Source organism: Rousettus aegyptiacus, unplaced genomic scaffold (genome assembly GCF_014176215.1).
Source record: "Rousettus aegyptiacus isolate mRouAeg1 unplaced genomic scaffold, mRouAeg1.p scaffold_m13_p_4, whole genome shotgun sequence".
Taxonomy (NCBI): domain Eukaryota; kingdom Metazoa; phylum Chordata; class Mammalia; order Chiroptera; family Pteropodidae; genus Rousettus; species Rousettus aegyptiacus.
This window is the reverse complement of record NW_023416307.1, coordinates 61,790,988-61,812,174: the sequence shown is the minus strand read 5'-3', so window position 1 is coordinate 61,812,174 and position 21,187 is coordinate 61,790,988. Positions and strand designations below refer to the sequence as shown.

Here is a 21,187-nt window from a genome sequence, read left to right as displayed (position 1 = left end):
TGCCCTAAAGATGATGGCATTTGCTATGAACCTAGAAAGTTGGAGCTAAATAGAAAAGTAAAACTCAGGCAGTGCATGTATAAAGACATGGGCTACAGATAAACACAGACCTACATTTCATCTTTTTCTTGCTGTTGACCTTGGACAAGTTATGTTTCCTGAGCTTTAGTTATACTGTCTATAAAGTGAGGAAAAAGTACTTAATATATGTGGTTTTTTTGTTTGTTTTTTGGTGAAGATTATAGGGAGAAAAGAACCTAATATATATATATATGGGTGTGTGGTGAAGATTATAGGAGAAAATGTAAGTAAAACTCTTGGCACAGTGCTTGGCATGTAAATACTCAAAGACAATGGCTATTATTATTATTATTATTATTATTATTATTATCTGGTCTTCCATGGCATTCTTCAGTTCTTGCCTCTGTCAATAATCTTTACCTCAGACCTTATGCTACTTTTTAACAAACAGCTTACTAGGATAGAATTCCTATATCATATAATTCATCCATTTAAAGCATAAAGCTCAATGATTTTTAACATGTTCACAGAGTTGTCCACAGTCTAATTTTAGAACATTTTCATCAACTTTAAAAAAGAAGCCTCATACCCATTAGCAGTCACTCCCCATTCTTCCTCCTCCACTCCCCACAACCAGCTCTAGGCAACCACCAATCTACTTTCTGACTTTATAGACTTGCTTATTCTGGATATTTCATATAAATCATCCAATATGTGAATTTTTATGACTGGCCTCTTTCACCTAGCACAATGCTTTCAAGGTTCATCTATGTAGAAGAATGTGTCAGCACTTCCTTCCATTTTATGGCCAAATAATATTTTATTGTATAAATATACCATCTTTTATTTATACTTATACCTGTTCAAGGACATCCGTGTTGGTTCCACTTTTTGACTATTATGAATAATGAAAGTAGAACATTTATATTCAAGTTATGTGTAAATACATGTTTTCATTACTTTGGGGGCATATACCTTACTAGTGGAATTGCCGAGTTTTGTGGGAGATCTATGTTTAAACTTTTCAGAAACTGCCAGATCGTCTTCCAAAATGTCATTTTACATTCCCACAAGCACCATATAAGTATCGTCTCTATTATTATCTGTCTATTTCATTATAACCATCCTGGTGGGTGTAAAGTGGTATCACATTGTGGTATTTATGTGTTTTTCTCTAATGGCTAAGGGCATCTTAATGTGCTTATTGGTCATTCGTTTATCCTCTTTAGAGAATTGCCTATTCAGATCCTGTGACTTTTTTCAATTTTAAGAGTTCTTTTTACATTCTGGATACAAGTCCCTTATCAGATATTTGATTTGCAAATATTTTCTTTCATTCTGTAGGTTTTTTTTTTTTTACTTAATGATATTGTTTGTAACACAACAGTTTTTCAAGCTTCTTTTTAATATAACAATGAGATTTTATATTTCAGCATTTATCTCCTACAATAATATTCAGGTTGGTAGACATTCAACGGAAGAGTTGGCCTTGTATTCATTGATAAAAATGAGGCCCTCAGTATGCAAATTCCTCTACTCTTAACTTTCCCTAATACACAGCTATCGACCTACATGGGCATCTATTCTCCTCTCCTTTCCTCCATCTTTCTCTTGAAATGAGGAGCACTTGGCATAGTAGGCCAACACTCCAGATGGGTTCTTGACTGTACCCTCTATTTCTTCTCCTAGGACCTTCCTCCATCACTTACTCCCCCTTTCTCCTAGATCTTTACCATTGTTTCTCTATCTTCCTTCAGCCTATGAGCCAGCTTAACTTACTCCCTCTCATTAGGAAAAGCAAAATCTCTTACTATCTATATCCTGTAAATATACTTCTCCAGCCGTGATTACTACCCTACACTGCACTTGGTTGCTTTACAGATATACTCCGACTCAATATGTCCAAAATTGAATTTCCTTTCTCACTCTGCATCTGCTTCACTCTGTATTTCAATTCTTAGATAATAGTACTATCATTGATCACTTACACAAATTCACATCAGACTCTCCCCTTCCAGTACCAATAAATTATCTTGGACTGAGGAATTTTATCTCCTGTATATATCACAGTCTGAATTTTGTTATCTTAAACAAATGCCCTAAATTAAGTCTTTAGCATCTCTCCCTGAAATATTATATAGGTCCTAACTGGTCTTTCTGCCTCCAGTTCTGCCACCATGAAAATCCATCCGCCTTAATATAGGAGCAATTTCAACAAAATTGGGGTTGTTACTTTACAAGGTGTTCGTTACTGGTTATGTAACGAACTCTTTATTTCTCCTGAGCCTCAGGTTTCTCATCTATACAATGGGAACAACAATCTTTAGTCTCGGAGTGATTGTGAAAATCAAATGAGGAATATTTGGCATAATAGATGCACAATGTGTGGGAGCCCTGACATGATGGTGAGAACACATCACCTGCAGAAGAGAACTGGACATATGAGGGCTGTGAGAAGTCAGAGAAAGCCAGGAGCTCCTTAGAATGCTCTTAAGAACAAGGACATTGGTTTCATTTTGTATAATATGAGATTTTGTAAAAATTATAATAAATAATAAAGACAAAGTACCTAACAGGATGGTTGGCAAATAATAAGCATGAGATGATAAATAGAAAATAAGCAACAACAAACACTAAGCAGAAACTGATTTTTTTTTTTGTCTAAGTATGTCTCATTGCTTGTTTGCTGACATCTATTTTTTTATTTATTTTTTATTTTTTTAATCTGTAATTATTCTATCCAAAATTGTGCTTTTGTTGGTGATGGTTGGTAGTGATGGTGTTTCAGTTTTGTCATTCTAAAGGATAGTCAGCAGTGGGATTATAGGATGACCCAGGATGTCTGTTTTTCAAATGCAATGGCAGTTAGCATTCCCCAGATGTTAGCTCTGTTGACTTTCATGTTTCAGAGGTCACCTCAGTTTTCAGCTTCCCAATCATGGTATTTCTCTTTTCTTTCTGTATACAGGCTGACATCGGCTCCAGTTCCACCTTTGAGATTCAGCAGAAACCTGATGGAGGAAGATAATATCCAGAGAGAGGAGCCCCAGGAGGATGAAGTTGGTGATCTGCAACACTTAGGTGAGAACTCTTGGTATACACTTCATTCTCAGAGATTTTCAGTAAGTATTTATGAGTATCTACTCTCCACCATACCTATGGAATGACTGTGCATTATTCAGCATAAACCCAGGAATCCAGCAGGCAACAGGTAGGTAGCCTAAGGCTGGCAATCCTTGCCTAGAGATTTAGTCTTGTGCTTACTTACCTCACTGAAGATAAATTGAGGTTTTGTTTAGACCAGGTGCTGAATGACAAGCAGGCCAAAGCAGCTGGCATGGCAAGGTCTTTTCCAATGACTCATCATCAGTCATTCAAAAATCAAAGCCCACATGCACAGCAGTAGATGAAACACACAGAGAAAGGTACCATGTTTTTTAGACTCTCTAGAAGATTCTGCTTCTTCTGAGTTATGAGGCTCCAACCAAACTACACTTAATTCACAGGGCTTGTGGTGCTGTTTAAATCTTTATGTTCCCCAGCATTCAAAACAGAATAAATGGACTCATAAAGTATATACTTTCCTCATTATTTTTTATTATGCCTCCGATGGTTAAGTAACTGGGGAGGGGGTGCTCGGGGATATGGTGGGGACCTGGTGTCAGTTAACCTCATTAGTATTTCCCTGCAACCAGCTGATGATCCGTGTACACTGAAGTCCTCTTTATTAGGGAAAGTGACTTCCAATTAGATTTAAATTTTATTTATTTATTGTGCTAAGTCCTAGACACAGAAGTTAAAATGGAAAGCTTCTATATTAGTACTAATGAAGGTTCTCCAGAGAAACAGAATCAATCTCTCACATACATACATATGTGAGAGAGAGAGAGAGAGAGAGAGAGAGAGAGAGAGAGAGAGAGAGATGGAGGGGGGATTTATTTTAAAGAATGGTCTCATGTGGTTTTGGGGGCTGGCCAGTCTGAAATCTGTAGAGGAGGGAGGCTTCAGGCTGTAAATTCAGGTAAGAACTGATGCTGCAGCCTTGAATCTGGATTTTCTGGGGCAACAGGTTGGAAATGCAGGTAGCATTTTTATGTTACAGTCTTGAGGAGAATTCCTTCTTTTTTGAAAAACATTAATCTTTGCTCTTAAGGTCTGAACTATTGGATGAGGACCACTCATATGATGGAAAGTGATTTGCTTTATTCAAAATCTACTGGTTTTAATGTTAATCACATCAAAAAACTATCTTTACAGCAACATCTAGAGTGGTGTTTGACAGAATATCTGGGCATCATAACCTAGCCAAGTTGACACACAATTAAACATCACAACGCTCTAACCTTAAAGAGTTTATGACTTGAGCAGAGATGGAAGATAAACATAAAAACTTGCAATCCAATAATATGAAGTACATTGGCACATAGACAAGACTGGGGATGGAGTTGGGAAAAGTTTTCTCGAGAGCATGATTCTTGAACTGACTTTTGCTGGTTGTAAGGGAAAAGATAAATGAATGTGATACATGGGAATAACTGCAAGAAGTGTATTATAATTGAAACTTTCCCTCCTTGCAGGGAGAAGGCGGAGGCAATGGTAAGTTACTGGGTGAGAACATGACCTGGAGAAACCAAATGACTTATTTTTGTTTGTTTGTTTATTTGTTCAATGCTAAACTGAGTATTCCGGATTTATTTTATTCTAAAGACTTCGAAGAATTCTTAATATTGCAGAGATGAGATGAAATTTTCAGTATTTAGGAGCAATTTGTACAATTATTCTACAACTATTTTATAGTATCTGTCACGTGTGAAGTACTGTGAGAGGCACTGAGGATATAAGGATGACCAACATAGAAGGGCTCTGACCTCACAAAGCTTAGGATTTAATAGGAATATGAGGAGCAAAAAAACCCCAAAATAATTACAAATTTTAATAGTGCTATTGAGAACAGAGGCTTGATTTAGAAGCTTTATGATTCCAGTGTCTGTTTACTGCTGCCCCACTTAGCCATCACATCGCTGCCCTAAGTGCCAGTTTCGGATACAGAGTTATCGATCCTTCAGTAATTAATGTATACCCCGTGCCCTGTCCTGATCAAATACATAGGGTCTTGGATTTGATCCTTACTGACTCTTTAAAGTGTGGATCTTAACTTTTCCTTTAGACCCTTCCATCGTCCATTGCCTTGGCTGAGCCTTGCCTGCCACACACTCAATGTCCCTCCAGCCCTAGACCTAGTGAAACTTCATCTCCCCCTGACCTCTGGGCTTCTTTCTGGCCTTCTCCAGAAGGGAAGTTAAAGATACAGGGCAATAAATGAAGACAAAGGAGATGGAAAGAATAGTACTATTGACAGATATTTAAGATATAAAAATATGGTTTGGAAATGGATTGGTAGGACGGGTTGAGAAAAAATAAGAGACTGAAGACATTTTCCAAATTGTGGGGTTGGACGACTAAATACAAAGCGGTGGCCTTTATTTAGCTATAGAATATAAGAAGGACGATTAAGGGGTGCCAGTGGGGGAAGGTGATAACAATTCGAACATATTTGGTTTGCTGCGCTCAAGAGACATCTATAAAGGTGCACAGGGTGTAATTACCAACTTCCCTCATGTGTACCCCTCAATGTTCCTTCTTTCCTATACTGAAGATTGTGGCAGTTGAAATGAAAAACAAGGGATTAATATTTCCAATAGGGTCAAACATTCAACTGTTTACAAAGTCATAGAGAACTTAACATGAAATGCAAACAGCCCCTGAGAGAAAAAACTTTCTTCTGAGGACTAATTACCAGTGAATTATTTTTAGGGATAATGTTGCCCTTTGCCTATGTGGATCCTTCAAAATTGCCTGTGTAAGGAATTTTCCTCCTGGATGATCACTTTGATTAACTTCAGGAGCCACATAGGATGAGAGACAAAAGTAGCTTGCACAACAGAAAAACAATCAACCACGTCAGTGCTTGATTGCATTTCCCATCAGTGTTCAATAGACTGGAGGAATGAAAATCACTAAGGTGATTTTCCCCAACCAGCACTCCGGTTCTTGATGGTCCTCAGACCTTGTCTAGTTTTTCTTTGGCGAGGACTTAGAGGGAGAGCCACAGAAAGCTCTGCCTGCAGGCATAGAGAAGGGGAAGGGAAACACACCCTTTAAACATATCCATATTTGCCTTCTTGGTTACAAATTCATTCCATATATATAATTTTTTTCTTGTGCATTGTTGGGTTGCTAAACCTTTTGTAAAGCTAACTTTAATATTAATCTTAAAAGTACAGTATATCCATTTACCTATGTTAAACTTCTGGAGGTTCTTATGTCAATCTTATAAATATAATACCTTGGGAAGCAACCTCTTAAAATGAACAAGAGAAGGACCTTTTAAATAAACTTTCTTTTTGTTCTCATTGGAGAAACATAGTAAATGAATTTGATCATCTTCTTTAGGCATATTTGTAACTCACAGAAACTCTCCTGGTTTCTGAGAATAGCCAGAAATTCAAGTGAGTCTAAAAGAACTATAATAGTCATAAACATCATGATCTGTATCTAAGAAATAAATGCTTCAAACAACCACTTTGAACATCCTGAGCACTGGCACTACATCTCTAGTCAGAGCTAGGTGCTATATAATAATGTTTTTTTATTAGCTCTCTTAACAACTCCCCTGAGAGAAACAATGCAATTATCCCCATACTGTGAAACATCAAAATAAATCATGCAAGTAACCCCAAGCCTCTGGTGACACAGCCAGTACATTGGAATTTTAAGTCAACTGAATCTCCAGTCCAACACGTGACCCAATGACCTAAAGATACCTGTTTCGTGCTTATTTCTGTGAGAATCTTTTTCATCTTCATAAGATGAAAAAAGGATAACAGTCAAGAGCGGGCAGAGAGAGTCAGTATCTTAGCTGGGCCCAATGAATATTCAGTTGAGCATCCTTGACTAGGACTGGTATCTTTATTTAACATATTAGGAAATAGAATCGGTGCCACTTTAATAGAGTCTTTAAATTCTGTGGCTGGAGCTCATCTTCCTCTTTCGGCCTTGCCCTATATAATCAGTTTCTACTTCCTACACAGTCGCTGGCTCTTCCCGTATTTTTTAGGCGAGGAGCCAGTGTGAGTTTAGAGCAAGGAAATTAAAACAGGATTAGACATGAAATTTAAAATTCAAAGCCCTATCTCTTCCTTTCTTCAAAAATCTGGCCCTGACTTCCTTGGTCTTATCTCTCAGGCCCCCTCCGTACTCTGTGGGCTTAGGCAGCCTGCATTAGTCACCACTTCCCTAACCTGCCTTGACTTTACCATGCCCTACCTTGTTCGTGTTACCCCCTCTGTCTAGAAGGCCCTGTCTTTCAACATGAAGGTCACATGTGTTTCCCTGATAGACTCATTGGGTAGAGATACATTTTTTACAGTATATTTTCTATTACATTATCACATCAGTTATATGCTAGGTTGTAAGTTCCTTATATAAAGACATAGAACAAATGTTTTATTTTATCGTCCATCTAGTGGAACAGAGCAGATGCTTAGTAAATTTGCCTTTGTGTTTAGCATTCCCCATGTTCTGAACCCTGGACCCTGCTCTGTATTGCCAGAAATCTCGAGTGTGTTGAGGTCTGTTTATATATCACACATCAATTAAAATACTTATCCCTGGCCAATGTGGCTGTAAAAAATACACACATATTATATTAAATAGAAATTTGAAATCAAGGTCTGAGATAACTGGAGGGATGGCAAAAGTCAGATGGAAGGAAAAATAAAAAAAAAGTAACAGAGAAAGAAGCTAAGTTTCCTGTAGTATCACTGAGTAATACAGATAGAATACTTTTGTGTGTGTGTGTTTTTTTTTTTTTGCTTTTTTTTTTTTTTTCCTGTGATGAGCAGATAAGTTACAAAGAAAACTCCTTGTTTTAAGTCTGCCATGCAGAGAAAGCAGACCAATCCAGGATCCTCAAGTGATTAGAAAAGTGGGCCAGAGAAACACAGCTGGGATAGGTTAATTTCAGGGACACACACACACACACACACGCGCGCGCGCGCGCGCGCGCACACACACACACACACACACACACACACACACAGTGTATCCTTTTCCTGCCTGATTCCAATATAAACTAACAGAAAAGATTGGGGACAGGGCAAAAAAATATTTTGATGCAGAAAAGTACCTGGCATATACCATAATTGTTACTCGCAACAAATATTAGCTATTTTTTTCTCACATGTGAAGATTGTCAATGTAATTATAGGCATTCTACATGGGTTGTATTGGTAGATATACTCTTTTGAAAGAGAGCAACGGTCTCTAAGATGTTTGTCAGGCAACTATTGTTGGTGTTGTTCCAGGCAAGGAAAATATCTGCAACCACAGTACTATGGGTGAAAGCTATCGTTCTTTCTTGAACACCAGCGACGTGCCAGGCAACTTTCTAGGAGCACTGGGAGAGAGAAAAAATCCTTGTCAGCATAGAACTTACATTCTAGTGAGGAGAGTCAGACAATAAATATGATTTTAAAAGTACATTTTGTAATATAATTCTGTTGATTAAAATAAGAAAGCTTACTGGTCTGGAGAATACATTTTGAATTTTAAATAGAGCTGTCAGGGTAGGAACACGGTGACAGTTGAGCAGTATCTTGAAAGAAGTAAGAGAGCAAGCTATACAGATACTTGAGGGTGGGATACGGGAATTCCAGGCAGAGAGGACGGCGAGAACAAAGGGCCTGAGATGGAAGCATACCTAGAAAGCTAGTCCAGGAATATTGAGACGGCTATTGGAGCTATGTGAATGAAGTGAGAGAAGTAGGAGCTGAGGTCAAAGAATGACAGATCAATGGCTTTCTGGCCATTCTTTGGACTTTGGTTTTTGCTCTGATTGAGACAGGACCCATTGCAGAGTTTTGAACAGAGGAGTGATATGAGCTGCCTTAATGTTTAAAAAGTATTGCTCTGGTTGCTATGTTGAGAACAGCCTGAATGGGGACAAAAGTAGAAACAGGGCAAGAGTAAATATAGTTGAGACATGCTGGTAGATTAGACATGGTTGTTATTAAGGATAGAGGTGGCAAATAGTTGAATTTACAGTATTTTGAAAGTACAGCTGAAAGGATTTCCTGCTGGATTGGATATGAAATGTGAGAGAAATAGAAAAGTCAAGGATGACACCAAGGTTTTAGGCCTGATAAGAGGAAGACTTCACTTATGACAGGGTGGTTGGGGGATGCAGAGAGCACTTTCAGGATATCAGTGTTGAAAATGTTAAGTAGGAGAAGCCTAGTAGACAGCCAGCTGGGCTGTTGCCTAGAGCCTACAGTTCAGGGGAGATGACCAGACTGGAGGTAAAATTTGAGAGTCGTGACCACATAGATGGTATTCAGTGCCCATGAGACAGATGAGATCTCAAAGAGAGTAAATGTAGATAGACAAGACAGAAGACCAAAGTCTGAGCTCTGGGCACTCCACCACTCAGAGGCTGGTAAAGAAGAACGGACCAGCAAAAGAGACTGAGAAGGAGCAACTGGCAGGGTAGGAAGAAAACTGAAAATGTGGTGTCATGGACATCAAATAAAATTATTTTTAGGAGAAAGTCCTAAAAGTCCTGTTAATTGTGACTGATAGTTCAAGTGAGATGAGGACTGAGAAGTCTTCCAATTTAGTAGTTTGATCTTGATAAGAATTCTAGGAACATGGTAGAAGTAGTAACCTGATTGGAGTAAATGTAAAGGAAACTTGGGAGTCAGCTTTTCCTAACAACTCTTTAAAGTAGTTTTGCTGTGGATGAGCAGGACAAAAAGGGCAAGTGGCTGGAGGGGAAAGTGGAGTCAAGAGTTTTGTTTTTTTTTTTTTTTTGGATGGGAGAAATGTTGTGTCTTTTTGATGATGGGGATGATCTAATAAATTGGGAAATTGATCATGTGGGAGAGAAGAGAGAACTGCTGTAGCTCTGAAGTGTCTGTGGGGCAAAGACGCAGGACGGGGGTGGGGCGGGCGGTGTGGAATGTCCTATAAAACACCAAGCTGTTTATAGATGAGTCTCTCCCCTATATTAGTAGTCAAACTTTTACTAGCACAAAGGAAAACCGCATTGAATAAGCTATTTGTTGAGTGCCTACTGAGTGCCACTCATAGTGTTAGGTACTTTGCATACTTTATCCACAAGCCTATTAGCCATCCTGCAACATCAGGATCATTACTATTATACAGTAGATGAAGAAATTGTTGTGGGAGCTAAAAGAACTTGCCCAAAGCCATATTGATCACAAGTTAGCGTGCACTTCATTGTGCTTTTTCTTGTTCTTGCTTTTCATTTCCTTCCTCGAGGGAGGGCTGATGGCCTTTATCTTTGTAATCCCAGAGACTCCCTTAGAACTTGGCAGAGGTTCACATTCCCGCGTACCATGTGGTCTTAGGCCACCCTGGGTCCATTTAGTTGCCTTTCGCGGAAGCACCCGTTAGAGGACGTTCACGTTAACGTTGTTTTCGTCAGTTACAGCAACTCAGAAAAACATGTTATAAAATTTAGAAACTTTCAAGAGCACTAAATTAAAGGATATTAGCATAAGTATTTCAAAAATCCCCCAGCCCTTAGCTGAGGCCATTCCCCAACGATTTGGCGAAGTTGCTTTTCTGACGCATCAAGGTACCTGCCTTCGGGCGAACTGTTGGGAGGAGGTGCAGCCACCTGGAGATTCCCAGCAGAAACATCACTGTCGGGTGAGGAAATCATCACCCGAGGACGTGTACCCTCCCGCCCTTCTTCCAGGTCATTAAAAAAAAAGAAAGAAAGGAAGAAAGGAAAAAAAAAAAAAAAAGCCTGCCACAAAAGTCTCCACCGCGCGGCTGTAAACCTGGCTTTGAGAAGCTGGTGGCGATGGGGCACACAGCCAGGGCCCTCTAGCAGCAGTAAAGCCCCCACTGCGAACCGCGCGGCATCTGGGTGGATCACCGACTTCAATGCTCCAAGTCCCTCGGTGGTTACGCCGGGACCGGGGGCACGGGACCGAGCGGCGCGGAGCCCACCACCGCTGCCCGAGGGGGATCGCACCGAGCGGCTGTGCGCACTGAGCGCACCTGGCCTCCCCGGCCGCCGGCACCCCGCAGCGCCGAAGCGCCAGGTGAGGGAAAGGTCGGCGGCCCTCCGGGAGAAGAGGGCTGCAGCGGCTCTGCGTGTCCCGGCCGCTTTCTTGGGGCGTTGCCTCCCCCGCCGCCGAATTGGACGCCGCCGGTTGCGCGGCCGAGGGTTGGGGGCGGAGAGGAGGCAGTGGCCGCCCGGGCCGGGAGGGGCGCGCTGACTGCGCACCGCGAGTTCAGAGTGGTCTGACGGCCGCGGCTGGAGCTGCGGCGGGGCCGGAGCCCGGGGCGGCGGGGAGGGAGGCGGGCGGGTTGGGGCGGGGGCCAAGCGACAGGGCGACGGGGCCAGAGGAGAGCGGCGACTCGGAGGAAAGATGAGGCGGTGAGTGGACATCGGGAACGCAATTTCCTTGCTTCTCTTCCAGGCTATAGGGACAAAAGCCCGGGCTGCGCAGCTTTGGGGGGCCCCAAACCCTCGAGGACAGATGGACCTCGGGTTGCGAGGAGCCTGGGAGGAAGTGTCGGGTAGAGACGCTCACAAAGCGATTGTAGATAGCAGGAGGGATTTGGGGGGACCCGAGGCAACTTTTGCCAAGGACTCGGGAATACCCAAGGAAAGAGGGATCGGGATCTTTGAGCTGCTTTGTCGCTGTGCACAGAGGAAGGAGAGAGTCCGCTGCTGGATGGTGCGGGGCGCGCGATTCAGAGAATACCGCCCCCAACATCTGGCTGGTTGCGCTTCTGGTTCCACTTTGTTTTAAAAGTGGGGCTCGCGAGTTTGAACCGCCCACAGCCTCGAATTCCGATTTGGCCCTTGGATTCCCCAAAAGTTTTATGGTATGGCAGTTCTGCACCCCTAAAGATAGCGGATGGATGCAATAAGAAATGTTTTGAACCCCGGTTTCACTTGCACGCAGCATAGCAGAGGTGCTGCTGAAAGATTTGCTGGTTTATTTAATAACATAGCTCTAGCAGTTATCACTTATTAGAGTGCTGAGGTGACTAACTCCCGCCGCCGCCAGGAAATTAAAAGGCTGACAGGCTGTCCCTAGCAAGGTTGGGGTTTCCTGTTTGAAAGAGTTTCGGAAGTCGAACTTGCTTCCAGCGCCTACCCATCTACCTTTCGTGTGTAAAGACAGAACTGCACCCTGCTCCCGCCTCCTTTTATGTTGGTAGACTTGCCCGGGACTGGAAATCCTTTAGGCTGGCCCTGCGTTCATCCCTAAAAGTCTTTCCTCTGGAGCTCAGAAGTACCTCTCAAGAGTTCTAGAATGCATAGCTAGGCAGAGCCAGACACAGCTGGGAATGGAACTAGGAGAGGAGGCAAAAAAATGTGGAGTCTTTTTGCTATAAATATCTGCCAGCCACATTTCCCTTCATTATATGAATATGTAAGTTACAGATATTTATTTTCAATGATCAGACTTGTAACTTTAAGCATCCCAGTTTGACTTAATTTAGGCATTTGAGATATGTCTCTGAGATTCAAACATCTGAATTCAGCTCGAAGCTCTAAATGAAGTTCACAGTTTCAGAGGGTTAAACTTTTGCCCTGAGAGCACTTGAATTCTTGGTTCTTGGTAGGATAGCAACAGAATAGTTGGATTTAGGATAAATAAACCTTTAGAGCTGCCCACTATTTTAACAGAATGGCTGCATCTTTGGTACCATTACCCTCGATTGTGTAAATATTTATTTGAATAAAGAGCTAAGGTTTTTTGAAAAGTAACAGTTGTGTCTATTCATGATTCCCTTTTCATATCCTGGACTTAGTTATTTAAAAGTTGTTTTTTTTGTTGTTGTTGTTGTTTTGTTTTGTTTTTTACCTTATCTAATGTGGAAATTTAAGCATATATACTTAAGAGACTCTGTAAAGTCTCGTGGTGACATTTTCTTTAAAAGCAAGGGGGAGTTGAGTTTTGGCTCCTAGTTGACTAGTGTAGCCTTCACCTCCTGAAACCCAGAGGTTTGCAAATCCCAGCCTTTTTCACAAATGGAAAAATGAGATGTTTGGTTAAGAGTAGTCGTCATTTCAGTCAATTTGCAGGCTTCAGTCTCTTTCATGCCTCTGGCAGCTGCTGCTCTTTTGGGCTGTGGTAGACTATTGGGGGTGTCTTTTGGATCCCGGTTAGAAGTGGGGGAGAAAAAGATACTTGGGGGAAGTGAGCTAAGAGTTTGCTAACTCCTATCTTAAAGAACCCGGACCTAAGCTGGAACTCTTTAGCAATCTTTTCAGCAACATTTTATTTACTGGCTTTTGTACAAGAGAGAGAAGAAAAAAGCCAAGTGACTAAACCAACTACTGGTTCTCAAAACCCTGGGTTTGAGGTTTGTAAGCAAGGATTGATTCTAAAGTACATTAGAGAAGTTACTGTGGAAATTGTGATTCCTTTTAAATACTTTTAAGAGCAGTTGAGAGTATAACTTTGTATGCTAATTCTCAATCCTTCCCTGGTAGGGAGTGCTCTGCATGATTTGAGAATACAATGGGTTCCTATGTCTTCCAAGTGGAATACACATGCTTTCTAATTCTGAGGACTTTATTAGATCTCCGAGTACTTAGTAATTGTGCAAATGTCACCCTTTTGAAACAAAAACAACTATTAAGTGATTACCTTTATTTTAAAATATATGTATACCTGCAGTGGTTCTCAATGGGGAGAGGGAAGATTTTATCCTCTGGGGGATATTGGCCAGTGTCTGGAGACATTTTTTGTTCTCTCCACTAGGGGTATGGAACAACCCTAGCTGCCAACTTGGGCTGGCGTCTTATGGGATGAGGCCTCAGATGCTGTGTAATATCCTACAATGCACAGGACATATAAACAAAGCATTATCTAGCCCCAAACTCTTCACTAGAGTATTATTACCTCGTGGGCATTTGTTAACAAGATTAGGGATCTTAATCTAATTTGAATCCTCAAGAAATCAATTGTGTTCTTGCTCAACCAGGAGATCATGTCATAGAAGGCTTTTTGTCTGCAGCAGATTCATTTGCCCTTAAGAGTCTTAATGTACCATAGATTTTAAGGAACTTATGCTCACTGGGGACTTTGAGTTGGCTTAAAATCACAGAATTTTAGCGTGCTAGAATGCAAGGAAGAGTCAGAGATCACTGAGTTCCACCTTTTCATTTTATAGTTGTTATAACTGCTCAGAGATCAATGATTAGTAAATGTTCAAGTTAGTGGCAAACATAGTTTTAGGTATAGCCCAGGATTAGAGAATTTAGAGATTGATATTCAAGCAGATATAATTTTTTTTAAACTGGACTTGCCCCTTTGTGAGAGTTTAGAGGTACCATTCTCCATGGTGAAATAAATAAACTCTTTGATAGGGAAAGAATGGCATTAGCCATAGTGACTGGAGCATATGCCTGCATGTGCGTTAGCCCCAAGAAGGAGGTAATTCCATTGTGTGACCTATGACACTTCAGTTTTGATGCTGCACCATCCTTCCCATGGCAAAGTGGGCAACAGATGGTTCCACAGAAATAGCAGATGTTGCTTTTGAATCCAGGTACAAAACAGAACATTGAAGGTATTCTGTCCCTCCCTGCCGTATGGGTTAAGAGAAGAGGGCATGAATGAATAGGGTTGTCTTAAACAAAAGGGAGAATGAGAGAGGCCTCCTGAGTGCAGAGTTTAAAAAGACACCTGGCATATAAGAAAATGAGCGTGCAATGGGGCAGTTGTAAGAGAAATTCATAAGTTTATGAGTTGATATCTAAGATAAATGTGATTGCATACAGCTTGGGTTGGGAATTTGAAGACAATTCAAGCTTGGCTGTTCTTTGGTGAGTAGGACAACACACTCACTTAGCTGGATAGTACAGAACCGTCAAGCCTGCTCTCCTAACTCCTGTTCCTTTGCACTATCTCTTACAACCCCCGGTCTCTACTAGTCCATCTGGTTGCCTCATGGGGAAGAAAATGATAGTAATATAAAGTTTTTGTTAATTTCCTAGGGGAGTTTAAAAAGCATGGTATCTATGCATGGCCTTGTTTGTAGAAAGAAGTTATCTCAGTGAGTTTTTGATTATTGGAAAAGTTGTGCACATATGGCCTGATCACTTATGAACATATGTCCTCTCACATTTACATTATTCCAATTAGACACTAGGCCTGTGATTATGGATCCTAGTTTTGTGTGCTAAGTGATCCTGCAAAGGTAGTTATAATCCTCAAATATGGGAGGTTCTGACAATATAGGAGAAGTTTTTAATATGCCTTTCTTTCAAGAGGTCAGAGCTCTGAACTGTGCCAAGGTAAGTTCTTATCATTTTGACAACTAACCAGTGAGTGCACCTCAAAGCCAAGTACATAGTATATTTAGAAATGATTTGAAAGTGATGACTTTTTAAAGGGATTTGGTCCTGCATTCTTTTGATCAGTTCAGACCTAGTCTGAATAGTGATTCACAGCCAGCAATATTTGAATAGAGGGGACTGGGAAATGATATCTGGCTGCCACACTGCTTACATCATTGCACAAGTAGGTTTCAAAAACAGCGTAAGATTTATTAAGGAAATTACAAGCTATGGGGGATGTAGACAAAATATTTCTTACACATCCTGCTGAATCAAATACCCATATTATATTACTTTATCATAACTCTAACCAGGCCTTTTTATCACTATGTTACGCTGAAACAATTTACCATGCAGTTGGAATGTCATGGGCAACAGTGCCGGTGAAATCTTTTCCCAATTAGGTAGCTGCCACCTTATCACTAAAACATGTTTCTGTTCTGTGGTCATTTCCATTTCCCGCATTGTATAACTGGCACTCCTTGTTATTTAACCGGTATCTATGGGAGTGTAAAAAGTTGGGGCAGAAGGAACATCTAGTTCACACTCACATTTTTAAATCTGGGGAAACCTCTGTTAAAACAAGGTGAAGACAGGTGACTTGTTCTAGCTTTTACCCCTGTTGGTTGTTTTGGCAGAACTAGGACTAAGGAAAGGTCTCTTGACTCATGCTCCTGGCAGCCTATCCAGTGTTCTTTGTATCAGATTGTCCATTACAGTAAAAATAACATCCTAATGTAACCATTTCCTTTGTTAGGTCTTTCGGCCAGATAAAAAAAAAAAAAAAAAAAAAAAAACTACATTGATTAAATTGAACAGTTCTTTATTAATCTTTGCTAGTTCATGTTCTTTCTCTTTTCCTTCTAAGCAAAATCAATGATTAAAAAGTAGGTAGCAGGAAAGGGAAAAATTAAGTGTCTTATAACACCCACCCTACATAATTAATCATTAAGTAATGAAGAGATGCTATCATTTTTGTTTTGTTTTATTTACTTTATAGAATTTTGCAGATCCATCCACTCAATTTTTGTGTTAAGGGGAAAAATATGACCATGGCCGATGTGGTCAAATTGTGTTCAGTTCAGTTCTCCTGGGCCTACTTATGCCCTAACAATTTCCAATTTAAAAAATATTTGGTAAGAGAATGGGAAAGTAGTGTTTGGGTTTGGAGAATGCTACTTTAATAAATGATGACTCTTAAGAAACTGCATTTTTATCAGTAGTGTGGAATGGGAACAAAATGCTAGAAAGATCAGAGTTAGCCTTCATAGACCCTCGGCTTTCAATTCAAGCCCAGAATGCTGGTTTCAGGGTCAAGAGAGAACAGCTTTATTCTTATGTGATCCCAGGGTCAATCTTTTTCTTGCTTGAAATTAGCTTTGAGCTTGAAGGATGTTTTTTTCCTGGAAATGAATCTTCAGGTGCACACAGATAGTCAAGACCTCCGATGTCATTGTTCCAGGACTCTCCACTTCTCTGGCGTCATCTTCGCTGTGGTGATCACATACTAGGAGGATTCACCTACAGAACCACCTAACCCCAGGGATGAATTATACCGATGGTTAGGAATAAGAAATATCTGGAAATATTTGATTAATTTGGGAATATTTTAGAAATCTTTATCTTGAACTAAAAGTATTTTAAGATTCCATAAAAAACTCTGAAAGTATGGGTCTAAAATTTCCTACCTGAAGAACTCTCCTAGTTTTAGAGAAACAGTAACATAATGTAAGAATCTGCAATCTACTGAAGTGTGTCAGTCTCTCTTTTAGCATAAACATGTAAGAGGGGTGTGTGTGTGTGTGTGTGTGTGTGTGTGTGCGCGCGCGCGCACTTTCGAATGTTTTTTAAGACTGAAATTCTTTAAGATATGGTGGGTTGGACTTTTTTTGTGAATAGTTTTACATGTTAACTTTCTCAAGAGATGGTTTTTATTTGGGCACACATAATGATGAAATTTAGTAAGCACACCTAGCATTATCTTCTAAGTGTCTTAAATATAATGGCCTAATAGTTGTAATTTGGACAGTGCATTTCCTTTCATATTTCTTCTAGGTACTTAAAAACAATACCAATTTTTAGTAGTTTAATTCAATATGACAGAAGGTTAGTATTTCACACTTTTAAAAATTAGCTAAGAACCACTGATATGATCCCATCCTTCTTTGTAAAGTGAGCTGCTAAAATTTTTTTTTACAAGTCTTTTTTTTTGCCTCATGGAGTTTTTATTTTTATTATAGTGACATTGGCTAACAAAATTTACCAAGTTTCAGGTGCAAAATTTAACAGTAAGGTGTGTGTGTGTGTGTGTGTGTGTGTGTGTGTGTGTGTGTGTGTTGTATGCCATACACCATACAATGCACATATAGATGGCATATATAAATTATATTGTATGTTCACCACCCATAGTTAGATTTCTTTCTGTCACCACATATTTGACCCCTTTTACCCCATCTACCTCCCCACTCCTTCCCTTCCTCTACCCTCTTGTAACCATTAGTCTCTTGTTCATGTCCATGAGTCTCTGTTTGTCCTGTTCATTTGTTGCTTTTAGGCTTATATGCCACATATAAGTGATATCATATGATTTTCAACCTTTCCTGTCTGACTTATTTCACTTGGTATGATTATTTCAAGGTCCACCTATGTTGTTGCAAATGGCAGTATTTCATATCTCTTCTTATGGCTGAGTAATATTCCATTGTATATATGTACCACAGCTTCTTTAGCCAATCATCTGTTGTAGGACACTTCGGTTGCTTCCATATCCTGGCCATCGTGAATAATGCTGCTGTGAACATCAGTGTGCAAATATCTTTTTGGATATGGGTTTTCAAGTCTTTGGGGTAAATACCCAGTAGAGGGGTTGCTGCATCATATGGTAGATCAACTCTTAAATTTTTTGGAGAACCTCCATACTGTTTTCCACAGTGGCTGTATCAATTTGAAGTCCCACTGGCAGTGTATGAGGGTTCTTTTTTCTCCATATTCTCTCCAACACTTATTATTACTTGTCCTGTTGATAACAGTTTTCTAACAGGTGTGATATGGTAGTTCATTTGCGGTTTTGATTTGAGCAATTATAATTTCTAAGTCAGTATATATCATATATTTTCATTCAATTTAATTTTCAGAATGTATACATCTTTTACTTTTTAAACATTTTATTATAGAAGATTTTCAACATACAGAAAAGTTAAAAGAATAATACAGTGAAATTACATGGATTTCTATAAAGCAAATTCTAAACCTTAGTATTTCATTTATAAATAATTTGCAATATAACAGATTTATTTTTTCAAAAAAATATAATGGTATCATTATCACACCTAAAATAATAACTAAACTATCATCTATTATCTATCTAGTCAGTGTCCAGGTTTTCTGATGGTCTCCTAATTTTTTTTTTAATAGTTACATTGTTCAAAACAGGATCCAAACAAGGTTTACACATTGCATTTAGTTGGTATGTCTTCTGAGTCTCAATATAGAATAGTTCCCTCTTTCTTGTTTTTTTTTCCCTTGCTATTTGCAGGTTGAAGACATTGGTTTTTGTTTGTTTGTTTGTTTTTCTTTCTCTGTAATCTTTCTCATATTCTAGGTTTAGGTGATAGTATCTCTGTGGTGTTGTTGGATGTATGCCTCTGTCCCTTGAATTTTCTGTAATCACAGACAGCATGCTTTTAATTTGGGCACTTTGCTATCACATCATTGTGTTGAATTTAATTTGTAATACATATGTAAATTCTTATTGAACTCTTCTTTAAATATTGCTAAAGCTGCCTTAATAATGGTATAAACACAAATATGAGTTCAGTTGATTAAAGTCACATCTTGATTATCTAAGTAAAGTCAGGAATTTTGCAATTGGGAAGGGAATTTGAATGACCCAAATGTTTTTTGAAGTTACTTTTGCTTTTTGTCCTCCCTCCTCCCATGTCTCTTACTGACTGAAGAGAGTTAATCACAGGAAACATGCTGCCAAATTCCTTAGATAGTCTAAAGAATACTTTAAAGTTCACACAGACAAGTTGTATTCAAGGGAATAACATGAAATTTTTAATAATCTCTGTAATTACTGTTTTATCCTCTTCATTGAGAATCCACTAAGATTCTTAAGAATTCATAATATAAAACAATCTAGACTTATTTTAAATTAGCCTCTGATCACCGACAATAAAAATCTTCATTTGAACTTTGTTTCTTACTGTTGATTGTGATTACTTTTAGGTACCTTTGAATACCATCTGGAGTCCTTATTTTTAAACAAAGCTTAGACTTCAGTATAGCGAGAGATGACAGAAGGGAATGGTAGTGAGGGTTTAGACTCCTTTATTGTGATAGGAACAAGTTGATTTTTTTTTTTTTTTTTTTACTTTTTGTCCTCACTTCTTTCATCTGCATTGATTGTTCTCATTAGCCACCATCACTCAGCAAACCGTTCTGTCTCCTTTGTTCCCTGCAGCATCATTGGATACTTCTGTTCTTTCCTCAATGGCTTTCCTTACCTCTTCTTTTAGGTGTTTTCAGAATGTAATAAAGTAAAAGTTGAGAAGTAAAAACAAAAGAAAACCAAGAAAGAAACTTCAGTAATCAGTGTCCTGAGACATCATAAGAGTGTTCTAGTGGCCCTCACTTTTCTCCCCATCATTCCGCCACACCTGGCTGTCTCTGAGGATGCCTCAAGTTGCTTAGGTACTGAAGAGCCATCCTCTTCTGACAGTTACAAAAAGCCTTTGTGCGTTTGAGACTGCTGTGGACATGTGGGCAGCGTGTGTCTGTGTCTGTCTTGTCTGTCTGTGAGCATGTATGTTTGTGTCTACGCACTGTAAGATTTACAGCCACCTACTGTGATAGGCTCAATCAGCAAGAATAAAACAGCCTCCTTATTCTACCATTAAAATACATTTATTCCTGTAGAACTGCCTGAGATCTTTTTGAGAAATGAAAATATCCTCCTTGGAGATTATTAACCTACCTATGTATATCTAGTGGATAATAATTGTTGTATTGAAATGCACAGATCTTTAAATGGCAGGGAACATGGTGAAGGGAAGAGGCATGTAATCCATTTGCCATTATGTTTATTTGCAAAAGAACAATAGGCTACTATGTCTACTAATAGTTATTTTTTTCTTTGCACCGGGATCTAAAATCTTGAGTGTAGAGGAAGCATTTAAAGGAACAGAGTTTAAAAAGTTGGGATGAGTTCGGTGGAGATGGACACTGAAGCGATGGGATATGGATGCTCGCAGAAGCTGTGTGTGGGAGGAGATGTTTGAAAGACAGAGGATCTGAGAATAAATGCCAGGAGGAGGTGTTCGTGGGGCTGCGCGGAGAGGTGAGGTTTGTTTGCAGAGATGAAGGAGGCTGAAAGGAAATATTTGTGAAAAAGGAGAGTGTGTTTGCAAAGGGAGAGTTGGGAGGACGGAGGGTTTAACTAATGGGGGTGTTTGGATAACGGAGGAAGGGGAAAATTTTTCTGAAATATTGCTAGAGAAGGAAGTGGTTGCTCCTCAAGCTTCTAATTATTCCCCCTCTTCGACATGTTTTCATGTTGGGATTAGTGGAAAAAGAGAGAGGTTTTTGTGTCCATTGTTCGCCATGTTTAAGCTTAGAGTTTGGGGCTGAAATAGATTTCTCAGTTTTTCCTTTTTAGTCCACTAAAAACTTTCCCTCAGGCCCCATCTGCTGCCATTAGTCTCCACTGAAATACTCCCCAGCATTTATGTAAAGAATGGCACTGCTTCTGAGGGACTGTTCTAA

At 39.6% G+C, this 21,187-nt stretch overlaps 1 protein-coding gene across 15 annotated transcripts in view; it reads left to right on the top strand.

Moving 5' to 3' along the window:
- PHLDB2 (pleckstrin homology like domain family B member 2) overlaps positions 1 to 21,187 on the top strand; it is a 196,869-nt gene that overhangs the window by 88,876 nt on the left and 86,806 nt on the right. For 13 of the 15 annotated variants that reach the window (XM_016150725.2, XM_016150728.2, XM_016150723.2 and 10 more), the window contains exon 2: positions 2,990 to 3,102. In XM_016150725.2, the coding sequence (XP_016006211.2) occupies positions 3,036 to 3,102 (67 nt within the window). In that variant the 5' untranslated portion in view covers positions 2,990 to 3,035. Of the gene's footprint in view, positions 1 to 2,989; positions 3,103 to 11,027; positions 11,157 to 11,402; positions 11,495 to 21,187 lie in introns of those variants that run through there. The other 2 variants (XM_016150727.2, XM_016150726.2) reach the window with 2 other exon arrangements.